This window comes from Lagopus muta, chromosome 4 (assembly GCF_023343835.1).
Source record: "Lagopus muta isolate bLagMut1 chromosome 4, bLagMut1 primary, whole genome shotgun sequence".
Taxonomy (NCBI): Eukaryota; Metazoa; Chordata; class Aves; order Galliformes; family Phasianidae; genus Lagopus; species Lagopus muta.
Window position 1 is genome coordinate 64,098,591 of NC_064436.1, and position 27,049 is coordinate 64,125,639.

At 43.3% G+C, this 27,049-nt stretch overlaps 1 protein-coding gene across 1 annotated transcript; it reads left to right on the top strand.

Annotated features, from left to right (window-relative positions):
• The first annotated feature begins 805 nt into the window (after positions 1 to 805).
• On the top strand, positions 806 to 7,016 carry LOC125692477 (stem-loop binding protein). The gene is made up of 8 exons (XM_048942989.1): positions 806 to 967; positions 1,095 to 1,226; positions 2,480 to 2,584; positions 3,106 to 3,165; positions 3,417 to 3,548; positions 4,232 to 4,381; positions 5,211 to 5,295; positions 5,984 to 7,016. The coding sequence occupies exons 1-8, from the start codon at positions 924 to 926 to the stop codon at positions 6,098 to 6,100; spliced, it is 825 nt and encodes a 274-aa protein (XP_048798946.1). The 5' UTR covers positions 806 to 923; the 3' UTR covers positions 6,101 to 7,016.
• The last annotated feature ends 20,033 nt before the right edge of the window (positions 7,017 to 27,049 follow it).

Consider the following 27,049-nt stretch of genomic DNA (forward strand, 5'->3'; position numbering starts at 1 on the left):
TAATTAAACAGATAAAGACGCTTCTAAATACATTCTTACCAGGAGTCTTTGGGGTGTAAAAAAGCAAGCCAGCTCTCTGCTGAGATGTCAAACTGGTTTATCTTAATACTGCAGTTGGCTGAAGATGCATGGTCTGGCCTGGTGCGTCTCCCAGAAAGCAAGCTGGCAGTGAGCAGGCTGTCACTGCCAAAGTTCTGCTGGGATTTCATGCAGGTATATGTGCCTATCAAAGCTGGCCCAGCTTTGCAAAAAATCCCAAACAAACGCAATTAAGAGTTTAAACAACATTTGCACCTTTCTGGGAAATAGTGTGAATTTCTCCTGCTGTAATTTGCAACCGGAGGCCTTGAACGGCTGAGCTGGGTTTTAGAACGGGATCATCTTTAAGGTCCCTTCCAACCCAAGGATTCTGCGATGACCTGAACTACCTGCCCATCCCGTCCTCTTTAGCAGGCAGTTGAGTACCGTTGCCGTGCAGCTGAGATCCTCGCGCTGCTGCCATTGGTGGCCGCGAGCGCAGGGAGAGCGCGCCAAAACGGCGCAGAGCCGCGCTCCGATCTCCCGCCGCGGCCGGGCGGGGCCGGGCCGAACCATGGCGCTGGGTCGCGGGAGGAGGGAGGAGGAATTGCTGTCCTGGCGCTGCGCGTGTCTCGGTTCCGTGCACGTCCCGAGGCGGGTTGGCCGGCCGTTGTTCCGCGCTCACGGAGTGGTTGGGGAGAAGAGACGCTTCAGCGGCCGCGCTCCGCTCCCCTGGATCTCCACCCCGTACCCGGCGCAGTGGACCGGCCGGCGGGGGGCGGGGCCGGGCGGGGTGGCGGGAGATGCGAAGCGCTAGGTGGTAAGGCGGCAGTTCCGCACGGCCTCCTGCGTGTGTGTGTCCGTCTGTCCTTCCATCCGTCTTTCCATCCTCAGGGCCCCGCGCTATGTCCTTCCGCCAGAGGAGCCCGCACGGCACGGCCAGGAGCAGGTAGGGCAAGCGAAGGGCTCGGGGCGCTGCCGTCGGTCCCGGCTGAGCCGCGATCCCCTCAGCGAGGGGCCGCCATGTTGTGCCGCGGGGGCGGCGGGTCTCTGAGGGAGCGCGTCTCTGCCGGCAGCCCGCAGCCGCCCCCTCGCTGGTCCCAGGGAAGGAAGCGCGGCGCCGACGGGAAGCGGAGGATGCGGAGCGACGGCGAAGCGGCGATGTGCGGGGACGTGGAGCGCCGGGCCTCGGACAGCAGGGCCGACAGGTGAGAGCGTGGGGGTGAGACGGAACGGCCTCCGGTTGTGCCGGGGGAGGTTCGAGTTGGACATCGGCAGAAATTTCCTCTCGGGAAGAGCGGCGATGCGTTGGCACGGGCTGCCCGGGGAGGTGGTGGAGTTCTTGGCGCGTTCCTGGAGGTGTTAAAGAACGGTGGAGATGTGGCGCTGAGGGACGCGTCGGTGGGCCTGGAGGGCTGGTTGGACTGCAGGGCCTTCGGGAGGTTTTCCCGAGCCATCGGGTTGCTGGTGGTTCTCTTTCGTTGGGAGAACAGTAAGCAAACGTGACCTGAAAAACAGGAAGCAATTTAAGTAACTTTCCAAAGGTTTTCTAGATCTAATGAAAAGTCTCTGGTCTGCAGGGCACGGCTCTGAGCTCGTGGTTTAGGATGATTAACCAGCAGGACAGAAACTGCTCTGGAAAACTTGATTAAGTCTGAATGTAGGCAGCAGCTGATGCCTTAGGAAGAGAGATAAGAATCATAGAATGGCCTGGGTTGGAAAGGACCACATTGATCATCTAGTTTCAACCCCCTGCTATGTGCAGAGTTGCCAGTCACTAATACCAGGCTGCCCAGAGCCACATCCAGCCTGGCCTTTAATATCCCTTCCCAGTTTTGAATCTTCTCGTGTTGTTAACAGGCTACAATGAAGTTATTACATCCCACTTGCAAATCTCAGTTAACCAACTGAAAATGAAGTTACTTTTTTTTAGATTAGGTGAGCAATATTGTTATGTGTTCTGTTTTTTTTCTTATACCTATTGAGTCTCTAAACAGGAAATAATAAATACTGGTTAAGTCCTTTAATGGAGAGAAATTATGTGAGTAAATGAATAAAGATGATATTTCCCACGCTGTTCTCTGAAGGAAACCATCAAAGTTCTTAAAGTGTAGTCTAGGTTACCTGCTGCAGTGATATGTTTCCACAGATATCTTCAACAACTTTTACTAAAACAACAAGAAGAACAAAAATACCAATAAATAAAATATCAGAGAATTGTAGGGGTGGGAAGGGACCTCTAGAGATCATCAACTCCAACCCCCAGATCAGTCAACTTCAAAGTGGAATCATCAATTGCTCAGTTTTACAATGCTGAAATTTCAATAGAATCATACAAGATCTTCACAACCATTGTGAGTGCTATACCTGACAACATCAAACAGCTACTAACTTGCAAACAGGGAAGATGGTGGGGAAGGGGTAAAATGCAGTAGAACAACTTTATTTTTTTTCCTTTCAGTTTTACAACACCAGAAGGCCCTGGCCCCATTTCCCGGTGTTTAGACTGGGCAACTGCAGTGGAAGAAGATGAAATGAGAACCAGCGTTAACAAAGAAATTGCAAGGTACTCATGGGTGTTTAAGATGAAGTGGGGAAAAGAGGGAAGTGGAAGTTTTCTTGTAGAATCTGTACTGACTCATATTTTTAACTTCACTGTTCAGTCAGACTCAGACCGTGGTTCAGTCCTAGTCTACAAAGATTGGAGTTCAATCTTAGCCTCAGAGTCAGAGTTCTACTTTTCAATCCAGCTTAACTCCATAGCACACTGAGGGAATGTATGTCTCTAAATCTCTCCCTTTTGGAAGAAATGTATCCACGTTCCTTTCAATGTCCCTTCTCATTGTTCACTGTTTCTGAATATCTTTTTCTGTTTAAAGATGTTTTATAGTGAACTTAGGATGAGTCCTTGGTTGTGTTGTGTTCTTTAGTTTTTGGGGGAAAACTGAATCATCTGCTAGTGGAAAGTATTTACAGTGTGTAGGTGGATTTCTTTAAGGCCTTGAGGTAAAACTGACTGAGCTGTCACAGTGCAGCCATGTATGTTCTCTCTGTGTGTGTTCTTAATATTGACTTGAACTCTTGCAGATACAGAAGAAAACTCCTGGTAAATGAGTTTTCAAGAGAAAGGAAGTCCTCTTCAGGAAGGTAGGTTTCTAGCTTAACTGAAGAAAATCTTTGCAGTAGATTTGACTTTTCAAATGTAGTGTTGCTTTTGAAAACCCTCGAGTTGAAGTGGTACATCTTAGCTCTCTCCCAACATTTAAATTCATTCACATCTCAAGCATCCATTTGAAAGCACTTTACATGTTTCTTTTGAGTCTTCCATGTACCAGTTTGTTTTTTGAGTATCACTTGTTTTCTAGTGCTCTCAAGTTTATGACATTCTGTTCTTACAGTTCTGATTCAAAGGAGTCCACTGTAACAGTAGAACTGGAGACGGATGAGGTGGTTTTGATGAGAAGACAAAAACAGATAAACTATGGGAAAAACACAATTGCATATGACAGATACATTAAAGAAGTTCCTAGGTAAGGTGCTTTTGCTTCTGGAAAACTAAATGTTCAAATGAACTCCAGCTTGTTTTTTCTAAGCATGTGAACATACTAATGTTCTTTCTAAGCATGTGAACATACTAAACTTGGTATGTGAAGCACGTTGAAATAAAAAGGCATTTACAAATATTTTTTTTTTAATCAGTTAAGTAAAACAAGCTATCAAGTGGGACTTGGATTTTTTTATTTATTTTACAACAACTGTACATGAGCAGTTCCCTTCAAACTTTCTCCTGCTGCAGAAATGAAAGCGTAAGCTCTTTTGGTTGTGCTTGTCAGCTTGAAGAAATGAAACTGCTTTTTTTTGCAGTCAGCTTTGTCAATGGTAAAATGAAAAGCAAAATGGACTCTGGTTGTTCTTATGTTTGGACTATGTTTTATGTGCAGAAACTGCACGATTAAGTTTTTAGATCTAAGATTGTCTTTTTTTCCCACTTGACCCAAAGACAGAAAAACTAAAATGTTCATATGTAGATGCCAGCCTTCCAGCAGAGTGCTGGGATTGGGCAGTAGTTCTTTTTGTGAAATAACTTTCCAGGTTAAAAGGTTGTAATGAGCCTGCTAGACAGCAGGCAGTCTGTCTTAACTTTCTCAGCCATATGATAAGTCTGTTTGGAAAGCATTAATTTTTTGTTTTTTCATGTCTAATATCTGAACAGATGCCATCGTATACCAGGAGTTCATCCCAGAACTCCAAATAAATTTAAGAAGTATAGCCGTAGGTCATGGGACCAACAAATAAAGCTGTGGAAAGTTGCATTGCATTCCTGGGATCCACCAAGTGAAGAAGGATGTGATCTGCAAGAAATGTGCGTATGGAATATTCCAGATAAAGAGATATTTTTTAAAGTTCTAAAAAATAAAGCAGTGCAGCCATTTGTGAGACAAGTCAGTGATGGCTGAATGTTTTCATTAGTTACTTGTCCATGGATGGTGCTCTTGAGAGCTACTCAGTTCCTTCTCAGTAACGTGTCACAGCTTTTAGGACATACTTGGTGGGAATGGACTTGTCCTTTGTCTTTGCAAGGGTGTGTAACCTTTGCTTCTGGAATGTATTTCCACTGGATGAAATCAGTCAGTACCACAGTGCTCCATAAAGGGAAAAATCACACCGGTAAGACAGGCTGGTTTTTGCAGAGCAATCTGGATTAATTACTCTGTGCTAGAAGCAGTACTGGAGAGCTCTGATTGACTGGCTGGTCTCATAAATATTGAGCTCAGACCAATACAGTGTGCCAGAACATGCCTTACAACCTTCTCACTTGCTAGATCAAGAACAGTGGTACATTGAATCACAGAATCATAGGAGTATGTAGGCTGTTAAATCTTGACAAATCAGTGGAGATAAATCAGTGGAGAGAAGAAATAACTTAGGAAAAGAGCAAAGAATTGTCTTCTGCATTGAGGCATTGCCTGAGTGTCAGTTGTCTTTAGTCATTCAATCTCAAGGCTTTTATTTATTCTTTGGCCATTTTGGCTGTATGAGTTAACCTGCAATTCTCTCCTGTCCCAGCAGTTTGCCCTGCTGTCCCTGTACCTTCTGTAGGTCTCTTTGCTCTTATGGCATCACGTTCACAAGTGAACTCCTATTGAAAAATGCAATTTGCTCTAAGATGTTGCTTCTTAATTATTTCATAGTAGTCCTGTTGACCTCGGTGAGATGGAGACAGAATCCATAGGAAGCAATTCTACAGAATCTCAAACAAGCTGTCAAGATAATTACGTAAGAATACCTCTCATTTGCTTACATATTTATTAATAATCTGTCCAGTCCTTAGAATTATAACCCGAATGGCCTGAGCACATAAGAGATTCCATCATCTGCTATTTTGAAGGACTGAGCAGTTTCTAAATCCAAATGATTTCCCAGCTGTAACCAATTTGTGTCTATAGCCTGAGTCTAGAGTGACAGAGACATTTTCTTCTGCAGTTATGGAATGTTAGATATCTGTCAAAAGCATGTCACCTGTGAGTTATGATTTAGAGACTAATGTTACTATGTTAAAACAGAATGTAATTGGTATATTTTTGGCACTGTTGGGCTTTTTGAAGGCTTTTTTTACACCCAGGAAGCACTTAGCACAGCTGAGCAGATGCCTTTTCTAAAGATACACTAATCTTTGTTTTGTTAAAGTTTCTCTCACACTGAATGTAAATCAGTATAATGCCTTGGTGTAGCATATGCTGATCCTTAAAACTACATTCCAGAAAAATTATAGAATGGGCAGAAATCTTCAATTTAAATCTTGTCAGTCTTAAGACTAGCCTTAGGTTTTAGTACAGTCTTTAAAAAAGTGTTTGTAAGCTTCTGTTATAGAGTGGCCTAAATGAACTGCAGAAGAAGTTATGTGAGTTACTGCATCAATAAACCTGCACTTAACTGCTATTTTTTAACTGACTTTGTATTCCAGGATACCTGTTCTGGCACTCCCACCAAAGTTAGACACATTGACTATCAAGCAGAAGGTGAATTTGACTTGGACGCATGTTTGAGTGAGCCTCTTAAAGATTTAAATACTGTGAGTTAAATAGTTTTGTGCAGATTGTTTTAGAAGAAGTTTGTTTTAAATTTGAGATGTTAGATTGATTCATCAGTTGAGTGTTTTCTATCTCTCAATAGTGAGAAGTCTTAAGCAAAGTTAAAAACAAATTTCTTTAAGCTGTGGTTGGTCTGCCTGTTGTCCAGACCAAACTGATGTTTAAATTCAACAGTGTGACTTCTTTCTAACTTTTAATTTATGTATATCAGATTTTTAAATTTTTTTTTATTATTGTTATTTTTTTTACAAAACTTTAAAATAATAGCTGGAGGCAATGCTGTCCTCAAGTAATTATAAACAGTCAGGCAAGATCTTGCTATTTTATTTTTCCCTGGTTATCCTGAATTCCAGTGTTTCACCTGCGGATCGAGAGCGGAGTACAGAAATATTTTCCATCTTATGTCATTTTGCTTTTCCTTCTGTCTCTACTACAAAGATCTGCCTGGATGTAATGCAGATGTTAGCAGAAGAACACTGCTGATCAGTATAAGGACACTTGTCTGTTGCAGTTACTGCAGTTTTAGCTGCCTTAGATTTTAAAAGCAAAGACACAAACAAAAAAAAGCCAACAAACCACAGATTCTTTTCATTTACAAAGACATTTTTGAAACATCTGGAAAGAAGGTACTTAATGTCGGATGTCAATATGGAAAAACATAGGTAGCAGTAATACTACTTTGAAAAACTATAACCTGAATTTGAAACCTGTAAATAGTAATGAGCTACTTGTTAATACCGACAAGAGCATAAGATGTCTAGGGAAAATAACAAATCCTTTTTAATTTGCTGTTTTTAAATGTAAAACTTGTAAATGGTAACACTGTACAGACTTTCTGCTGAATGCAGTTGATGTTTCTACTGCTTTTGTATGGGATTTGCTGGAAAATAAATTGATATACATTTATTTATGACTCCCAAGCTTCTTTTCCCACTACGGGTGTTCTGTGGATAACACAATGCAAATAGTGAAGGTCGTATATCTGAGGCACAATAATAATAGGCTGTGATATTACAGGGGTTTTTTGTACCTTCTTTTGACTTTGAGAGAGACTTAGGAGCTATCTGCATGCAGACTGCCATGGTTCGTTTGTACTGGATAAGGCTTTTGCAGTCTCTTTCAAATCACTTGGATTGATGGGTGTCCATTCAAACTGCCTGCCGAGGTCTGTTGTTTAGAACTTCTGCTAGAATCACAGAATCACAAGGTTGGAAAGGACCTGCAAGATCATCTTGTCCAACTGCTCTACCATCACCACTGCTACCACAAGCACTGAGCCGTATCTCGCAGCTCCTCATCCAGACGCCTCTTGAGCACTGCCAGGGACGGCGACTCCACCACCTCCCTGTGCAGCCATTCCAATGCCTGACCACTCTCTGAGAGAAAAAGTTCTTCCTTATGTCCAACCTAAACCTCCTCTGGTACAACTTGCGGCCATTTCTTCAGGTCCTGGTTGTTGCCTGGGAGAAGAGGTCAAACCCCTCCTCATCACAGCCTCCATTCGGGAAGTTGTAGAGTGCAATGAGGTCTCCCCTGAGCCTCCTCTTCTCCAGACTGAACAATCCCAGCTCCCTCAGCTGCTCCTCATAAGGTTTGTGCTCCAGACCCCTCACCAGTTTCGTTGCCTTTCTCTGGATACGTTCCAGGGCCTCAATGTCTTTCCTGTAGTGAGGGGCCCAAAACTGAACACAATACTCGAGGTGCGGCCTCACCAGTGCTGAGTACAGGGGGATGATCACCTCCCTGCTCCTGCTGGCCACACTATTTCTAATGCAGGCCAGGATGCCGTTGGCCCTCTTGGCCACCTGTTGGCTCGTGTTCAGCTGAGCATCAACCAACACCCCCAGGTCCCCTTCCTCTTAGTCATCCAACCACTCATCCCCAAGCCTGTAATGCTGCATGGGGTTGTCATGGCCGAAGTGCAGGATCCAGCACGTGGCCTTGTTGAACCTCATCCCATTCACCTCAGCCCAGTGATCCAGCTTGTCTAGATCTCTCTGAAGGGCCTCCCTTTCTCAGGCAGATTGACACCACCTGCCAACTTGGTGTTATCTGCAAACTTACTGAGGGTACACTCAATCCCTTCATTTAGCTCATCAATAAAGATATTAAACAGGATGGGCCTCAGCACTGAGCCCTGGGGGACACCGCTGGTAACGAGTTGACAGCTAGAAACGCGAGATGAGCACTTCCAGCTCCATAACACAGGGCTTTGCCTGATCTGATCTCTAGACTGGGATTTCTGGTTGTTGGTGTTACTTAAGCACTGTCAGGCTTAATGGAGACAAATGTCTTAGCTCTCAGGTGAGTATCCCAGCTGTAAGGAGTACTACTAGCTATCTTAATTTTTCAGGCACACTTAAAGTAAACGTAGCTTTTGTCTTTTTCTGATGGGGAAACGTGGGGATAAGGTGGTCCATGTCTATCTGGAATCATTCAGTGCTGTTCCTTAAGGATTCTTTGTGCTAACTGAAAGGCAAAGGCCTCTCAACTGGACTATGTGGGTATCTCAGTAACTGTTCTGTGTGTCAAATTTTTTAACTTGCATGGTAGGTCTGAAAATTGCATGTGAAGCTGCATGGGAGCAGCTTCCATGTGTGGGGAACCAGGATGAAACAGTATTGGAGTCAAGAGAAGCCAGTAGACTTCTTAAGGACTACTCCCTCCCCACGGTGGGATGGAGGAGACAATCAGGAAGGTGAAAGAAGGAAAATGTGTGGGCTGAGATAAACTTTACCAAGTAACACAAAAGGTGTGTGCTAAAAGATACAGGCGTGGGGGAATGTGGACAAAACATCAGGAAGAACTGAGGTACCTATTCAGAGCAGGGAGTTATTAGGCAAACACCTGAGACAACGGATCTTCCGTGAGAATCTTCTGTGAGAAATGCCTAAGAAATACTTGTCCTTTGGCAAACATCTTGGGACAGTGAAGTATCTGCAAAATAACTTCTCAGTGGTTTGTCCAGAAGCTTGGATGGTTTATTTCTCCTGACTTCCTTAAAAGCCAGCCTTAGGTTCAGGTATGTGCTGCTCAGCAGGCATCCTCACCCAGGCCAGGCATTTCTTGATTCAGCCTGGCAGGTTCATTTAGCAGGGCTGTGTTCTGCAGCTGGTGGTGAAACAGGCACTGATTTTGAGTATGTTGTGAAACAGCTGGGTATCCGTAGTGGTGTCTTGAACCCTACGAACTGCTTTGTTTCAAGCACTTAGATGGGATCCATAAATACTGCATCCTCTAGGGTGGTGTTGAGCTCCCGTGTTTTCTGATTTAGGACGTTTTTTCAGAAGTGCTGATCGGGAAAATTTTTTGCAGTGGAATGAGGCCCTCTGGTGGTTAAACGTTGGAAATGCAATTTGCTCGCATTAATGTCTACTTGATAGGATAACGTTAGAGAAAAATAACATCCATATGTTTAATTGTGCATATTGCATGCAGTGGAGTCTGCTTCAGATGGAGAATGCTGTTGTGCCAAACACCAGACTTAATAGGTCAAATTCCTTTAAGAATAAAAATGAGCAGGTTGTTGGGAGGGCAGCAAAACCTGTCAGCACTGCTTTTTATAGATCTGTGCCTTCTGCTTTATATTCCTCTTGCTCCCTGGCCAGTAAGAGTCTTGTGTCCTCTTTCAGCATCCTTCATACCATGCCTGGCTAACTGACAGTAGACTTAGCTCTGGCAAATGGAGAGGTCCATCTGTTTAAGACTGGGTAGTTGGTAATGAGTGCTGATCAGGCAGCAAGCAGAACACATAAGAGCTAAGCTGTCCAGCTCTTCCTTCATTTGCACGTTAATGGGGCCTTCCTTCATTATTTTGCTATTGTCATATAAAGCTTAAAGGAAAGCGTGTACCCTTTTGTTAAGTACAGATGGAAATGGAAAGCTAGTCCAAAAATTAGAGATGTTGGGACAGATGTTCTGAAAACAACTTGACAATGCAGCGATTTAAGCCTCTTTAAGGAAGCCAAGCTAAAACCAGCTTTGTTCCATGAATCAATTTTTGAGTCAAAATACTCTTTCAAGTAACATTTTGTTCACATGTATATTTACTGAAGTTATTTTCAGGATTATCTGCTCTGTTGTGTTGCTAAGACACAGAATGACCAGGGTTGGAAGGGACCTCAGGGACCATGAATCCAACCCCCCTGCCACATGCAGGGCCACCAACCTCCACATTCAATACTAGACCAGGAAAAAAGGAAACACTAGGACCAGGAAAATCTGCAGCATCCAGGCAGCATCACAATAGAAAACATGCAAGGGATCGAGATCTAGCATCTGTCACTTCTGCCCCCCACTGTATATTTGGACTACCAACGCTGGTTTCAATTTGAGCTTGCCACTTGCCTCCTTTGGATTGTGTTTAAATGATAGGAGAATTTCTCCAAAAAGGGCTGATTTGTACTCGTACTGGAAAAATGACTTGAAGTGGAATGTTAGAACTTCCTTCATGGGTTAAAGTGGTGTTCAGCTGTCTGCGCTGGGAGCTTTCTGTCTATTCAAGTTTCTTTTGAGAAAGTTCCTGGGAGGTACTGAAAAGGCTGTAATTATTAGTAAAAACAACGTTCCCTTTTGTGTTCCATGAGAAAGGGGCTGCTCCATTTCTTCTGAAAAATGCTTTGTTTTCAGAAATATGAGTGCAATATAGAGATGAAGATTTGTGTCTGCTCTTTCAAACAGCTTTCATGCGCTAGAATCAAAGTAACTTTGCGGTACTGCAGAGGGCAGTAAAAGTGCATGTTTAATTACATGCACACAAAAGAAATCTCAGAGTTACTTTACATTTGTTGTAAATGCCAGGAATCTAATTATACTTACTGATTCTGACCTTAGGAGCAACCCATAGTTCCAATAAAATCCCTTCAAGTCTGTCATCTTTCACTGTTCTTTCCATTTCCAGTTTCACTTGATCTTAAGCCCATTATTAGAGGGAATGGAGGATAATGGTAACTTAACAGCAGCCAGAGGGAAAATGGACTTGGGGGAGTCCACCTGACAGATAGTACTGGCCTGCTTTATTTAAAATCCCTAGTGCTACACAGTGGAGAGGTATCTGAAAACGCTTATTTAAATTGCTTTATAAAGATCTTTTTTTTTTTCTTATGCAAAGAATGAAGGAGTTATTTCTTTTTTTTATTTCCAAACGGTCTGAGATTTCTGAAGGAAAACTCACTTAGGGATTTTGTCCACAGTTAATTGTTTCTGGGATCTTCCTAAGCATTTAATCTATTTTCTTCAACACATTTGTTCAGAGCATGTTTATCTTACACTGACCAAATTGTTGGTGCTCTAAAAGCACTGCCGTATGAATTAAAAATGATCCCCTGTAGTAGGAGAGCTGGATGTAAAATCAAAGTAAGGAATTAGCAGCAACTGAAAAGAATATGTTTCTAGGGCTATCACATACAGTGCATAGAGGAAAAAACACTGGAAAACAGTCCAGAAGCGTCAGTCTAATCTAGAGGCTGCTCATAGCCTGAGCAGTTGAACATTTTATACAAGGACATGGCAGATCTAAAATTAATTAATGCACAAGGAATAAAATGATGTTCTGGTAATCACCTGTCCCTTATCTGGAAAGAAAAAAGAGGAATTTTAGCAAGCCAGACTCCTGTGGAAGCAGGTTGAATCCTCAGGATGCAACCAGAATTTCTGGAACTTGAAAAAAAAGGTAAGAAAATATACACTACTGACTGATAAGCAGTGGCCTGGTGATGGTTTGGTAGACTTGGTACCAACTTACCAGATTGACTAACAATTCTTCTCTGACATCTGACTGTTAAATTCCTTCCCTTCATTCTCTCTTTTTAGAGAGCACCATTCAAGCAAGCCAAACTAGCAGTAACAAGCTTTGTGCAAGACCCATATGGCATGAAGTGCACAGTGTGGTGGTAAGGCTTTACATGACTTGTAATCTATTTTTGTGACATTCTGGCCATTCTTCAGAATAGATCTGAAGAAGCATTCTAACTTCTTCAGATTTTCATCCCAATAATAAACTTATATTTCATATATATATGTATCATTTGGGGATGAATATATATAAATGAGCATATAAAAATGTGAATATATGCACATACGTAAACTGAAATATTAATATAGTGCTCTCAGTATTAGTGAATTATATTCTTCTGACTAATAATCATATGTATACTAAGCAAGGCCTCATGAGGAGAAGGCAGCTACAGCAAGGACCGTCACATCCATGCAGATTCTGAAGTATTCTTCAATTAGGGACCAGGCCCTCCTCATGATGAGAAAATACACCCAAAAAAACTTCCTGTGAGAAGTTTCCTGTTGGCAAAGCCCATGTTTTTATCTCATTTAATGAATTAACTTGGGATAATGCCAAGATATTCCCTCCAAAAACTCCCAGACGAATCCTAGTTGGACTTTTGCTCTGTAGCTCTTAGAGGTGAAATGGATTTGAGCAGCGTGGAGTGAGGTACACTATGTCTCCTCCCAGCACCAATCTGTTTCACTAGAACCATAAGTGCAGTTTGGGTTCTTAGCTGGAATTAAGCACAAAGATATTTTTTTTTTACAATAGTGCAGTATTTAAAAGTTTGTTTATAAAAAGTTACTAAAACTCATTCCCAAGATCACAGAGACCTGAAAATGTGACAACTTTCATCAAAGAATGCAGTTCTCTTGCTTTTGTAGCCTCTCTTGGTTTGGTTGTGATGCATTCATAAGGAAAAACAAATGGATTTTGTAAAGATGCATTTTACAAAGTAAAGAGGGTATTGAAGGGAAAAAAACACATTCTTGCTGGTAGAGCATGTCTGGCTCTTAACAGCAAAATAGAGGCTCCACTTGACTGTTGTAAACCAACTAACATTGTATTAAAGCTGAGATTGGTGTTTCGCTTTCAGACTTTTTGCTGAGAGCTCTGCTTTTCACGAGGGTGAAGATGAAAAAGGGATGATCCCTTTAAGAGCCTGATAGGTTCAGTCAGGAAATTCATATCTCACACACCAGGCAAAAATATGCTAGCAACTGCTGGGAAAATGACAACTGCAGTGTCTGATCGCTTGTCAAATCAATGAGGCTTTTCTCTCCTTTTGGTGAGAATTTATTTGCAGGGGTTGGTGAGCTGAGAAAATAAGATTCCTGACCTAATGGTCACCCCCATTGGTATCTCATTGTGGAAAATACTCTCTGCTGCAGTCCATTCAAGTGATTGGCAATGACAGCTTGGATGGATATTGTCAGTTGACAGGGCTTTGCACTCTTTCTGTTTTAAAAATGATGCGAAAGATCCCTTCCCCAGTGTGCAGCACCACAAGTTGAGTTTATGAATGAATGGCTGAATGCATGCTTCTCCCCTGTCATCTGCAACAAAAAATATCCCAATCCCATCCCTGAAATGATATGCTAAGTAAATTCACACACATGCGTTTAACACTCTAATGGGGCCTGAAGGCAAGCTGAGCGAGTCTTTCCGAACACCGCGGCTGTATTTTTTGTAGTCATCAGGAATTTCATGGAAAATGTAAAACTGCCCATTTGATATGGAAAATCTCCATGAAAAATGTGAAATTCCAGCATTTCCAGCAAGGTTTTGCTGACAGCTCATGCATGGAGAATAGCCTGAAAGACATGCATGCAATTAAGGGATCCATATAGCTGAGCTGGAGGGAACAACACAGGCAGTGGGGGATGTGGCCAGCTGGTGTCTGCTCCTGGACTCTCTGAGGGCACCAGACCATTGAGAGATGTGGGACGAAAGGAGAAAAAAGAAAACACAGAAGCTTCAGAGAAAATGAACCAAGTCTATTGGAGAAAATCCCAAAGCTCCTAGGTAACTCTTTCCCTCCCCACGCCTCCCCCTTTCTGGGTGCTGTTCGAGGCAGTACAGAGTGTGACAGGAATCACTTGGTTGTGCAGACCTGATAGTAATGGTGCAAATATCAGGGATGCAGAGATACTGGGAAATTTAGCCAGGGAGCCGGGTGCTGGGCTGGGGAGATGAGGATGGCTTGGGAGCGAGGTGGTGCCTGAGGAGACTTTTGCTCTGTATCTAGGTTTGATTGTGACATTTCTGAATGGTTTTGCCCTATCAGGAAAGGCCCAATTCTTGTGTTTATTTTCGAAGAGTGACTTCTGCACGCGAGCTTGAAAAACCCTCAGGAGTGTTACGGAATACGGATGATAAAACCAAAAAGAAGGCCACAAAACGTCTTCTGCCCTGCTGCCCCCTCAGCATTTCCATTGCAGTAAGACACTACAGCACCACCATGTAGCCAATTTCTTGCTTTATGCATGGAAATGGCCGCATTTATCTGAGAAACTGCAGTCCATTAACACCAGCCTGGCCCTGTAGCACTCCTGTATTTAACTAATGTCAGCAACAAGGGGTTGAACAGTTGGAGCAAGGGGTTGCAGGTTTGCAGAAGGAGAATGAAACACTGAAGAAAAGGGAACTGCCCTGCAGTGTGTTTGTTCTGAAGGCATCCCCCTGAAGTCACATACTGCCATCATTCTTATTTGACAGGTGAGCCTGAGACAGGGCAGGTAGGGAGGTGCACAGGTGGGTGAGGGATGTTATAGCCAGCAGGGATCTGGGCACAACACTGCACACAGGATCACCTGGACCCGAAGTGGTGTGGCTGCATCATCACACCGTGTGACTCCAAGTTCTGCTGCTGCTGGATTGCCTTTGGCTGGAATAGCTCTCCTCTGACACTCCTTGCAGCCTATGGAGACTGGGATTAAGCGGCGCACCCATCATGCAAAACATAAAGGAATGCACAGGCATGTGAAGGAACTGGGAAAGGATAATGCCCTGACACACATTTGAGGGATATTGTACAGTTTTCTCCCATGGCAGATAGAGCTCACACTTACTTTTTCATGCAGCGTTTAGGAAATATCTGTTGTACGTGAGCAGTGCTTAGGAGAGAAGCTGGATATAGATGAGGGCACAAGAAAGGGAGGAAATGAAGCATCAGTTGTTGTTGTGTGTGAATGTAGAACGGAGGTCCACTATGGGATGGGAGATGACTTCAGCAGAGGCTGGCTGCGGAAACATGATTTCTGTGCTGCTTCTGGTGCATATTTAATAAAGGTCACTATAGCCATGCAGCCTCATAGCAAAACGGCCTCAGATAGTTGCCCTCTCACAGCTGCACCATCAAAGCAATTACATTTGAATGTTTTGTTTGGACTTTTCATCCTCCTCCCCCTTCCCAAATCCATGAGCGCTCCCACGCACAGGGAATATATGAACCATGCAGCAGGAGCGTGAGGGTCCTGTCGCGTGAGCTTTGCAATTGCGAAGAAAGAAGGTAAGAAGCTTTGCTTTCACTGCACTCCGAGTCACTTTCATTGCAACCCGAACAAAACTGTTTACTCATTGACTTAACCAACTTTTTCCAGAAATGCCTGGGCATCTTGTGAGGCGGCGGCGCTTTGTTTGTAAGGTCTGTTTGCTTTACAAGGCTGCCTGCAGCACAGGGAAAATGGAAGCAAAGGGGACCCTTTGTAAGACCCTGTTAGCTAAGGCTGCAGTTCAGCCTTTATCCCTGTTCTACTTTTTTTCAGAGCCATTTACTTCCACCCCGTCTGCGTTTTAGCTGTGTTTGTGTTCTCTTTAAAAGGGTATCTTGTGTGGCCCGGCAATGACAACCAGTGACATGAGAATGTGGAGTGTGGAAGAGGAGAGCACTTCGCAACATTAGGACAGAAATTGCAGGACGTATCAGGTATGACTGGTAAAGACCTGTGCACAATGCATGACAGCAATTCAAGGAGAAGATGCTGGCTGCTGGAGAGGGAAGTCCTTGGGGAAGAAAGCATATCCAGACTTGCAGCCCCTTCATTGGTTTCCCAGTGAATGTGTTTGCCATATGCTGCAGCTAGTTAGCAAGAAGCACAATGTGGCATGCCTGCTAGGTTAGTATATTGCCCAGCAAGGTGTGGCATGCACGCCTTTATTAACGTCACGCTCCTCACATTTTGGAAGGTGATCGTTTTTCTGGTTGTTGTGGACACGTAGGGCTGCGGTTAACCATTGGCTCCAATGGTAGGTATTGCCAGGATTTGACTGTATTGACACATAAAGCCCTTTAGTGAGAGTAAGGTGGTGGTTTATATGAGTCAGCTGGCTGTTTCCAGGGTTTGGCTGTGGATTAGTGCTTTTTTATCAGCGGAGTGTTTCATGGTGATAAACAACTCGCTCATAGTTTGTATTTTCCTCACTTTGCCTGCAGAAGATCAGCCAGCCTCAAAGGCAAAGTTCATTATTCCTAAGGAAAAATACAGCTCTGCAGTTCTATAATATTGATATCTCTTGAATACCTGATTTCTCTTCTTATGGAAAAGGCAGGATTTCAGCAGGCAGGGCCAACTAATGAGAACAGACATGCCTTCCCTCATTGTTTACACATGCCTGCCTGGAAAAGCTCCACACAGGGCTACTCTGCAGTAAAGGTTCTTTCACTCTGTAGACAAAAATAATTGTTCTCAGATAAAGTCTCTTGTATCCTGGGACAGAGCCTAGATTCTTCTGTAAAAAAAAAGCGGTTTTGCTGTTGCTCCAATGGCAACAGCCACAAACAGACCCGTCCAGAACCAGTTGCACCAGCCAAGCCCTCTTGCCTTGATTAGTGGGCAGAACGTGGGTGAAACGATAAGGAGTGCATGGCAAATTGAAAATAAAAGTGATGCATTGTTCTCAAATTCAGAGACTCCACTTTCTGCTTATGTGCCCTTCGCGCTGTCGTCTTTTCAGAGGAAAAATATTCTCATTCCCTTAAAATGCTGGAGGTCACTCGACCATGGTGAATGTACTTGAATCTTAAGATTTATGATTGCAATCCTGTTATCTGCAGTGTCAGGATGATTATCCTAGCAGTCCTGTGGGATCAACATAAAAATTGCTGGACAAGAAAATTATTTGTCAGGAATTACAGCAAGGAGATGATTTGTTCTGAATTTGAAACAGACATAGATATTTGCAGCTGCTCTGGCTGTCCCCTCCCTTTTTCCCATGCTGTCCGAACAAGATGAGATGCAGGTTCTTGTTTCTTTGCTCAGCATTTGTTGGCTGTTCATATTCTCACTTGTTGTCTTTATTTCACAGCTGTGAATGTGCAAAAACTACACCATGTGTTAAATATGACTGAAAGATATTTTATCTCCTGTGGCCAAGGATTTACTTTCTTCACCTTCAAAAGCTTACTATTGCCACAGCCTTAATCTCTTTAACAAAACAAAAGATGAGCCCAGTAACAACTATGCTACCACTTTCTGTACAATTTCTTAAAGCTCCTGTCAACTTTCTGCAACACTTTAAATCAAATAGAAATTGGCCTTCAGTGCAGCAAAATATGATAAATTGTGAACCTTCTCTGGCAATAGAAAGATTATTTTTATACTTTTAGAAATAATTTCATTGAAAGATTTCTTCTCTAAGCACCCTCTCCCCTCAGCTACGTCTGGACGTCTTACTTAGAAAACAATTTCAGCTCTTGCATAAATTTGAACTGGTAGGTAGTTCAGTGGGCTTCAGTGCCTGACAAAATGTATAAACACTTGAGATAACTTGTTTGATATCTGTTGCAGTAAATCCTGTGTCTGACAGTAGATGACCCAGATTGGATGTTTGGGAAGGCCACAGAATACAGCCTGCGAAAGATAAGGAGCTCCAATTATATTACATCAGGTTTTCTGCCTTCATCTGATTTCTCAGTTCTCATCTACAACCATGTGTTCATGTTGGGCTTCTGTTGTGGACTTACTGAATATGGTTTTTGAAAACAGAGCCTTAAGCAGACACCCAGCTGTGTCATCTGGGTGGTGAGATGTGAGTTGTTTCATCTACAACTGTGCTCTGATTGTCCATATCATCTTGCACGAACAGCCAGAGGCAAGATCAGGTGTCCGTGAGGCTTCACCCAGCAGTTATCCAAAGACTTTTAGTAGGCTGTGTGACATCAATGGGAACTCATTCCTTCATCTTTTGCAGTTGTATTGCCACAGAAGTGCAGCAGAGCAGACATTGCACAGCCACTTAGGACTGCATTGTGATTAAGGTCACAGCAACTTGAAAATTGTTGTCGTAAGTCACAACTCAACAATTTAAACTCTGTTATCTGCTCATGCATTCTTACTCTTCACTGATACTTACACTCTGTCTCTGATTTATAACAACATCTGTTTTATGGAGTGGGGAGGAAGAAATGAGTCAAATTTAACAGTAGAAAAAAGTTCTAGTTAATGCCAAGCATCAATACAGGAGAAGTCCTTAAGAATGTGCCCTTACCTCCAGTAGGATCAGCTTCACCCCTCACAATGCTGGCAGGTATTGCCAGACCTCTTCCTAATCCCAAATGCATCACTGGGTGCACTGGAGACCAGACACAAGTGTTCCCCAGGGCTTGGTACTGGAACCTGTCCTGTTCAATATCTTTATTGATGACCTGGACGAGGGGATTGAGTTTACCCTCAGTAAGTTTACTGATGAAATCAAACTGGGAGGAAGTGTTGATCTGCCCGGGAATAGGAAGGCCCTACAGAGGGATCTGGACAGGCTGGATCACTGGGCTGAGGCCGATGAGATGAAGTGCAACAAGAATCTTTCTACTGACAAACTTCTTGCACTGAGTTTCTACGCTTAGAGCCAGGCTGATTTCTGTTGCTCTCAATGAGTAGCACGTTAGTCCATGATGTTTGGAGGTTTAATACAGACCAAAGTCTGTCCATCTTTGGTCCACATACTGTTAGGCTTAGGGTAGGTCAGTTTCCACTATCCTGAACAAATGAGGAAGTGTTAAATGGTACCCATGCCAACCATGTGTCTGAAGGAATTGCATCTGGTCTCTTAATGCAGCTTGTGTGAGGAGTTATCAAGACAAATTTTGCTGGAAGAATTAGTGCTGCTTTGTTAATGGCAAGAGCTTTGAGGGGGCTGCTTTGCTGCAGTCCTGACCCCTGTAAGGGAGGATGAAGTCGTGTACCAGAGTTTGTGCTGTTCAACTGCTGCCAAAAATGAGGAGCCTGCTTTCTCCTACTCTTTCTGCTCTGCTTTTATCTCCAGCCAGCCACATGGTCCTTCCGCTTACTTTGTGCGACCTCCTGTAGTTGTCAGACCCCTCTGTAAGCCAAACCAACTGCTAGCTCAGTCCATTGATTTAGCACTGTGAAAATCGCTAAGAGAGCCAGAGAGAGTGTAAGAATGTAAGGGGACCAAGAAAGTAAGAGGGATGCTCCGAAGATCTTCAGATAGGTGGAGCTGTGCCTGAAGGCAGAAGTTCTTATGGCAAGAACGAATTTAACAGCTTGTTTATGGGGAGGGAAAAGCTTGCTTTTCTTCCTTCTGCTTCCAGCTGTGCTTTCCCTTCCTCTCCCTTTGGCCAGTTCTGGCACATGTTGAATCAATTCCCAAGAAGGCAGAAAACCACAAAAGGAACAAAAGAGAGTTTGCATCTCAAAGGGATCTACATTAGCGCAGGGTCAGTGAGGGAGGGGTGCTGAGAACGGCGGAGGTAACCTCCTATTGCCTATTGGCTCTGGGTGTGCATTAGGCCACTGCATACGCAGCCTGTCCCTCTGTCCCCACTCCTTATCGTGGTATCAAATGGGACTCTGCTTGCCGTCTGTGCGCATCTCTGGGATGTGCCCGGCTGTGAGATGATGGGCTGCCAAGTCTTGTTTTATGGGAGGAAGGAGTTCTGTGATTCTGTGAGTTAGGGATAACTGTGAATATAAGAGGATGAGTGAAACCACTGGAAGATGCAACATCACATTCCTCTGACCAAAGATATAAGGAACCAGTTAGGAACATGAAAACAGCACGTAGCCAGTAACGTCTGTTGGATGCTAGAAAAGAAGGTAATAACAGGCATACAATCTAAGATTTCTCTGGTGTGTTCACCTAGCTTCCAGCTAGCTGTGGCTTAAGGGCTTCCTGAGTTAGAGATCATGCTTCTGTTTTTCACAGCACCTGGCATATTTTCCTCTTGCAAATTTATTTAATTGTGCTTTTGAATGCATGAAAACTTTGGAGTGATAATTTGAAATCCTTGGATGAAAAGACCCACAGGAATACAAACATGTCTAGCAGAAAACACCAGAATTTCTCCAGTATGATGAAAATCTCCTGTAAAAACAAGTTTCAAATCTTCTTAAATATAGAATCATAGAATCATAGAATGGCCTGGGTTGAAAAGGACCTCAAAGATTATCTAGTTTCAACCCCCTCTTCCATGGGCAGGGTTGCCAACATACATTTTGAAACATAACCAAAAGTAAAAATATTCAATTAATATTGTAAATACAGTAAAAGCTGTATATCTCTTGAAAAGCAATCCCTCATTTTTTTCCTCTTCCCCTTAAATACTGAGAGCCTTGTTGTACTTACACTACCCCTATGCATGCTAATGGCTTTTGCCCACATGAACACTGATTCTATTTCTCTTCCTGCCTCGAATACTCACAGTGATGGAAATGTAGTACTGATGACTTAGAGTCCCTGCAGCGTGCTGTAGTGCTGCTCAGAACATGTCTCACTGATGTAGTTCAAAGTGCCAGGACCAGCCAGCAGCCACCTACACTCAGACTCCCAGTACTTACCAATGCAGGAGAAAGCCAACTGATATTATCAACATCAGGAAACATTTTCACATGCTTCCCTAGCCTAGATGGGTCCCCTGGAGTAAAAACATCTCGGTGGGGCCCGCTCAGCAGGTAGGTGGCTGCCAAGGAATGTTCGCGGTAGGTTTCCACTTTCCCACTTGCATTTTCCTGATGGGAAACCTTTGGTGTTACTTTATGGAATTATACACCACTGACTGGCACTGCTCTGCAGAGTCTCCCGGTTTTCTGCTTACCTTCTCTTCCAGATGACTGACCACCTAGGTAATACCTCCCCACTCAAACAACAGATAACCTCAACATTAGACAAGCAGCCAGAGCTCAAGGAGCACTTGGACACTGCTCTCAGACACAGAATTTGAATTTTGGATGGTTGTGTGTGGAGCCAGGAGGTGGTCTGGAACAGAGCTCCTTGGGTTGGGTAAGACATATAAGACCTCAACAATGCATATCATTGCAAGAGACGTGCTTATGGCAGTCACGAATGTTGAAGGTTCCTGGCCATATTTTCATGCTTCCAGAGCTCACCTAGCTTGAGGCCAGGATCCAGGAACTGACAGATAAGCCCTGGAGAACCTCACTGGTGTGGTAAAAGAAGCTTCTACTCCCTGTTGGTTTCCTGTAGTGCAGAAGATTATTACACATCCAGCAGCACTGTGCTGACTTTCCAACCCACCTCCTGCAAAACCCAAATTATGGAATCATAGAATCATTAGTTGGAAAAGACCTCTAAAGCCATCTAGTCCAACAATCAACCCAACACCACCATGCCCACTAATCCATGCCCATCAGTGCCACATCTACATGGCTCTTGAAAACTTCAAATGCCCCGAACAATCCTCTGTAAAGACTTAAAACAGTGACAGATTGCTGCTTTTCTGCAAGAAAGGAAAGCAAAGAACTGCAGCTGGGTTGGAGGGGAATGCATTTGTTTCAAGTCATAACATGGTCCCTGCAGGCCAACGAGAAGCAGAGCTCAGCTGAGTGAGAACTCCGTGGAGTGATTTGCATTGCTCTTTTCCATATGTTCATTAAAACCAGAGCAAACCTGTCCATGGGTGCTCCTTGCTTTGGCTTAGTTTCTCACCAGATTAAAGTAAACCGATAGGAGTCTGGTTTTAATACGCTGCAGGAATGTCCATTCCTCTGCTTTGCTCCAGGGTTAGTGTTAGTTTAATGAATTGGTTTAAATTAACATCGAGTTGAATTGGTGCAACTCTTTCATGTAGATGAGGCCTGAGGCTACCAGATAAACCAGAGATGAGGTGAGAGGACCTCTGAGTTCTACACAGCCCATCAGAAACCTGTAGGAATGAATTTGCAATCTATTTTTGTCTTACCTTTTAAAAGAAACCATAAAATGGCTGGAACAGCTCTAAGCAGGAAGATGGGGCCAGGGAGCGGTGGGGAGAAATGCCAGGAGATTGTGAGAGCAATTTCTGGAGCTCATACCTGGGAGTGCCTCACCCTGCAGCCAGCAAGCTGCACATGTGCAGCACATGAATGGGAGAAGGGAGGAAGTACAGGGGAGGCTGCAGGGCTAAATCCTCGGCCCATTTAAAGTCAGTGGCACAGCTCCACTAAGATTGGCCCTTGGCCCTGAATTCATTTGTTCCAAGGGTTGGCTTGTGCAATTGTTAATCTGTGCTGATGAGCAATAATTGCTACAGGAAGGGAAAACTGAAGCGGAGGCAGAGGCAGCAACACAAAAGCTGTGGAATCCACCCTGACCCTGCCTGGGCTCAGCACTTCACTTTGTGGCTTTGCTGGGTGCATTGCTGGAGGGGAACATCCTTGTGCCAATGCCACATCAAAGTGCAACTTGTGGTGCAAGATCCCAGCAGACAGCATCAGCCAGAGCTGCCTGCAAAATGAGCAGGAATAGTGCAGCTGGACAAAGGCTCAAGGCTCTCCTTCTTTTTGGAGATGTTTGGAAAAATGCAGAACCTGGTCAACCAACAGACAGACGTAAGAAACTTTTACGATACAGAGAAAATCGATGTGATGGTCCTTTGTGGGTTTTACATAGCAGTGCTTCCCCAAGAAGGTGTTATCATCAGGCCCAACTACAGATAGGGAAACTGCAGCACAGAAGAGAAATGGGTTTGCCCGATGTCACATAGGAGTTCAGAGGCATAGCAGGGCCTATTTTCCATGCTTCAGTTCTGCCCTGTAACTTATAGGACAAATCCAGCCCTCTACTTTGGGCAATAACTAAATACTCAACTAATTCAGAAGCTTTGTTTAATACCGCAGTGTGAACAAAGGAGTATTTTAACTTGTACCACAGATATTTTTTTCCTGCTAGATGTGAATAGCATGGCTCTGGAGTGGCTGGAACATTGTTTTTTCTCCTCACCATTAATGATGCAATGGGACATTTGCTATGACTCTTCCTAAGACATCTGTTTTCAGGAACCCAGTCATCTGGGAAGCATTTCAGATAACATTTAAAGATAGCTGAAGGAACTGAAGATGCAGCGTCCGTTGTCCTGGTCCTGTTAAATAATATCAGGATATAAGGGTTTTAGAATTCTTTTGAGCTCTAGCCAGTATTGCAATTGAAACTCAAAAAAAAAGAAAATCAAGCAAGGCTTGTTATGAACATTCCAGGAAGGTCAATTGTCTCATTTTGCTGCTCTCAGTGGCCTGTATTGTTAATGTAAAGGAGATAGAAATCTCATGTTTGTAAATGAACCAACATCTCCTGTTGAGTTATGCCGATCATCCTCGGTGCCACATCTGTTGTTCTGCACTACGTGATGCACGCAGCTGTTAGGCAGTGATCCACGGGACAAGTTCAGAGTGGCTCTCTGGACTGCAGTTCCGTGTCTGTGCCAAGGCACAGCAGTGCCTGTAGTGCTGCACTGGCTGTGGGTCCACAGACAGGTGATTCTATCTCCTTCCAACTTCTTGGACCAGCTCTGTTTTCATAATTCCCATCAAATAATGCATCATTCAGCATTAAGACGTGGCTTCAAAGACAGGCATTTTGCTCATCATTTCCACAGTTTTATTGGCAAATAATGGTAGTTCACTGCCATCAGAGTCAAAGCACCGAAAACCTCCCAAAGTCTAGATTGTTTGATATAAGGCTATGCTTCCTTTCCTGTTACAACTCCTGAGCTTGTTGTCAGCCATCCAAGAAACTGCTGTATCCACTGGTCTTCTGGCTGACCAATCCAATCTATGTTTTTCCTCTTTCTTGTGTAACAGGAATTAAAACAGAAATAGAATGCAATTAAGGTATTTAAAAAAATTATGCCAAAGACCACTGGTTGCAGAAATGTTCTTTCCTTTGTTCCACGCTGGGTTAGAACATTTATTCTGATCATGGCATAACATATATAGTTAAATATTGGTCCCTATACCCAAGGCATATGAAGCCTGAATTAAATAATTACAATTAAGCATATATTATATGTTATATAGCATTTATATTACATAAACATCACGGGGAAAATAGAGGGAGCTGTGCCTGAATTCACTTAGTTCAGGTTATTCCTTTGCATTGTAGCACTGAATTCAATAGTCCGATCTAGAAGGAGTGACCTCCTCACGCTCCTTCTAACTTTACCAGCCAGTTGGGTTTCCTTGCTGATGACCCCATTCCTTCCTCCCTCTGCTCCAGCCAGACTTCACATCTGGAGCTGGGAAGATTACCAGAACCAAAGGCTCCAGACAAGTAAGCAGTCTGTCCCTTAAAAGCTTCCCATTTTCTTCGAAAGATATCCCATCTCACTTTTGCAGCAAATAGTCAATTACTTTCAGTCTCTAATGAGATTTGTCATCCAGTGTTTATTTCCAAACTGGAACGAAAACATCAGCATTACTCTAATTTGCACCAATAACCTTAGAAAGCAACAAAAATACTGGGCAGAATGCCTGCAGTTGCTTTTTCAAAGTGTTTTGAGAATTCAGTTTCCTCAGCTAACTACTCTTGCTCTTTCTCATTCTCATTTCATACATTGAGACATAACTACTATATAACTAATAAAATAAACAATATATAATTAAGCACTAACTCCTCATTAGATCTACAACCTTCTGGTTTGCTCAGAAGAGATCTGCTGACTAAAGCAAATGTTCCTTCATAGTATGTACCACACAGATTGGCAATTAATACTATATAACTCCACAGAAGCTTTTATGAGTTTTGAAAGGTAACTTTTCACTTATGAATTACTTTAAATCTTATATATATATATACTTATATTTTAATTTATTGAAGATAACCCTGTAACCCTTCAGACATCAGGCCTGGTGTTTCTTTGCTTCCAAAGTGAAGTCAAGAAGTTTCATGGGCTCTGCCTTCATAAATAGTTCTTGCCATTCCCAGCTCCATTCATTCTTTGGGATGCAGTCCTGAAGGAGGTGGAAGTCTTGACAGCCAATGTTCAGCTAAGCACTGAGGCTTCTCAGCTTCTCAGCAATGCAGATGTGCTTAGAGCTGTGTTTTCAGGAAAAGCTGAATGTTCTTATCCCAAAGAAACCTCACAGTGGGGCTGAGGTTGTTTTGGGATCTCTGTTGCAGGCACAGTATTGAGGAGCAGGGTAGGCTGGGGAGGAGTAGATAGGGCTGTGGCTTGGGTGAGTTCCCTGGACCACAGCATTACTTCTCTTCCTGCATGAATCTAGCAATGTTAAGAATTAAGCTAGAGGTGTGCTTAGCTTCCATATGTTCTGCATCGTGTCATTTCCTGCTTTGTGCACCACTTTCTCACCTTAGCTAATTCACCAGAGGGTCATCCGTCTCTCTTTGCAGTCAAATATTTGAGTGGACAGCATTGCCTTCAGTCAAATGACAGCTCTGTAATTGTTGGAAAATGCAAAGCAAAATGTTAGAACCTATAGCTCCAATATATTGCTTTGCATTGAAGTCTGGGTGTTCATGCAGATTTTATTCCTCTGATTTATGTTTTCTTACTCAGTTACAGCTGAAGGGCAAAATCAATGCCATGTCCAAACCAAGCAAAAGAGTAGAGAGAGATCAAGGTTACAATCTGTTTTTGGACATATCCATCTCTGGATGGATGAATATCCTCTTTCACACAGTAAATATATGATGCATTAGGGTACTAAAGAATCTCTGTTATTTAGTAATGGAATTATAAACTATTTTGCTTTACATTTTCATTCATCTTAGACCTTTTTCTGGCATTAATCATTTCATGTCATCTTCAACTTCTTAGGAAATTCCCACTTCCTAAGTGCACAGAGGAGACCAAGTCTTCCATTATATTTTTAAGTGTTTTGGGGTTAATAAAACTAATGGAAGAACCCAAGAGTTTGCCCTGGTAAGTCTTAGGAGGTGAAAATGTTTGCTTCCTTAGCAATATCTATGTCGCTAAATAAAACAGGAGCAGGTATTGTTTTCTGGCATGAAGGAAGGTGATACAACCTGTCTCATGTAGACTGTATGGCATCGTGGTCCTTTCTGGGAGCAGCTGCTTGCCTTATAGGCCTAAGACACTCCACTTTCAGGTATCCAAAGCAATACAACAGCTGGGCTGGTGAAGCCTTAGAAATACCTGCTATCCCCTAAGTCCTGCCAGTCACCCTGTGGGAGGGTTCTTCTGGGCACAGACCGCAGCTATTGTAGAGTCACAGAATCATAGAATCACAGAATCACAGAATGGTTTGGGTTAGAGGAACCTTTAAAGCCCATCCAGTCCCAACCTGCTGCCATGGGCTGGCTGCCCCCTAAAGTTCAAGCTTCATGGCCCCATGCAACCTGGCCTTGAGAGCTTCCAGGAATGGGGCACCCATAGTCTCTGGGCAGCCTGTTCTTGAGCTCAGTGGTTTTTTGCATTCAGAGGTCCCTTGCAGAGCAGCACATCAGCAGCAGAGGCCCCAGTAGTTCCCCTTTAAGGACCTGAAAGGTCCTTTCCAAAAAGTCTTCTGAATTCCCCTCTTAACTGGCATCAGAGAGCACTGAAAGTAGGTCCTAAATTAAACAGACTCAATATATCTTCATTAAATATATCTTTATACCCTTCCACATGTTGATGTGGGCTAATGCATCAGTAATTTTCTATGTCGTGACTTTAGGTCTGGGGGTTTTTCTATCTGTTTTTCATCACAAGTAAGATTTTTGTTAGCTCTGCAGAATGACATGGAAAGTGCTCATGTCAGGTATTGTGGCATGTCTGCGGTCAGCTGGTGTCGAGAAGAATGTTTGAAGGGGGAAATTTTCTCAGGGCTGCTCCAGAAATTGCTGGAGAATGGCAGCTCTGAGGACTGGGTCTCAAGAAATCATGGTAAAGCATTCTGCTGTGTAAGGGAAGAAGAAGGGAGGGGATGGGAAAAGTCAGATAAGGTTTGTCATTTAAACCTAAACA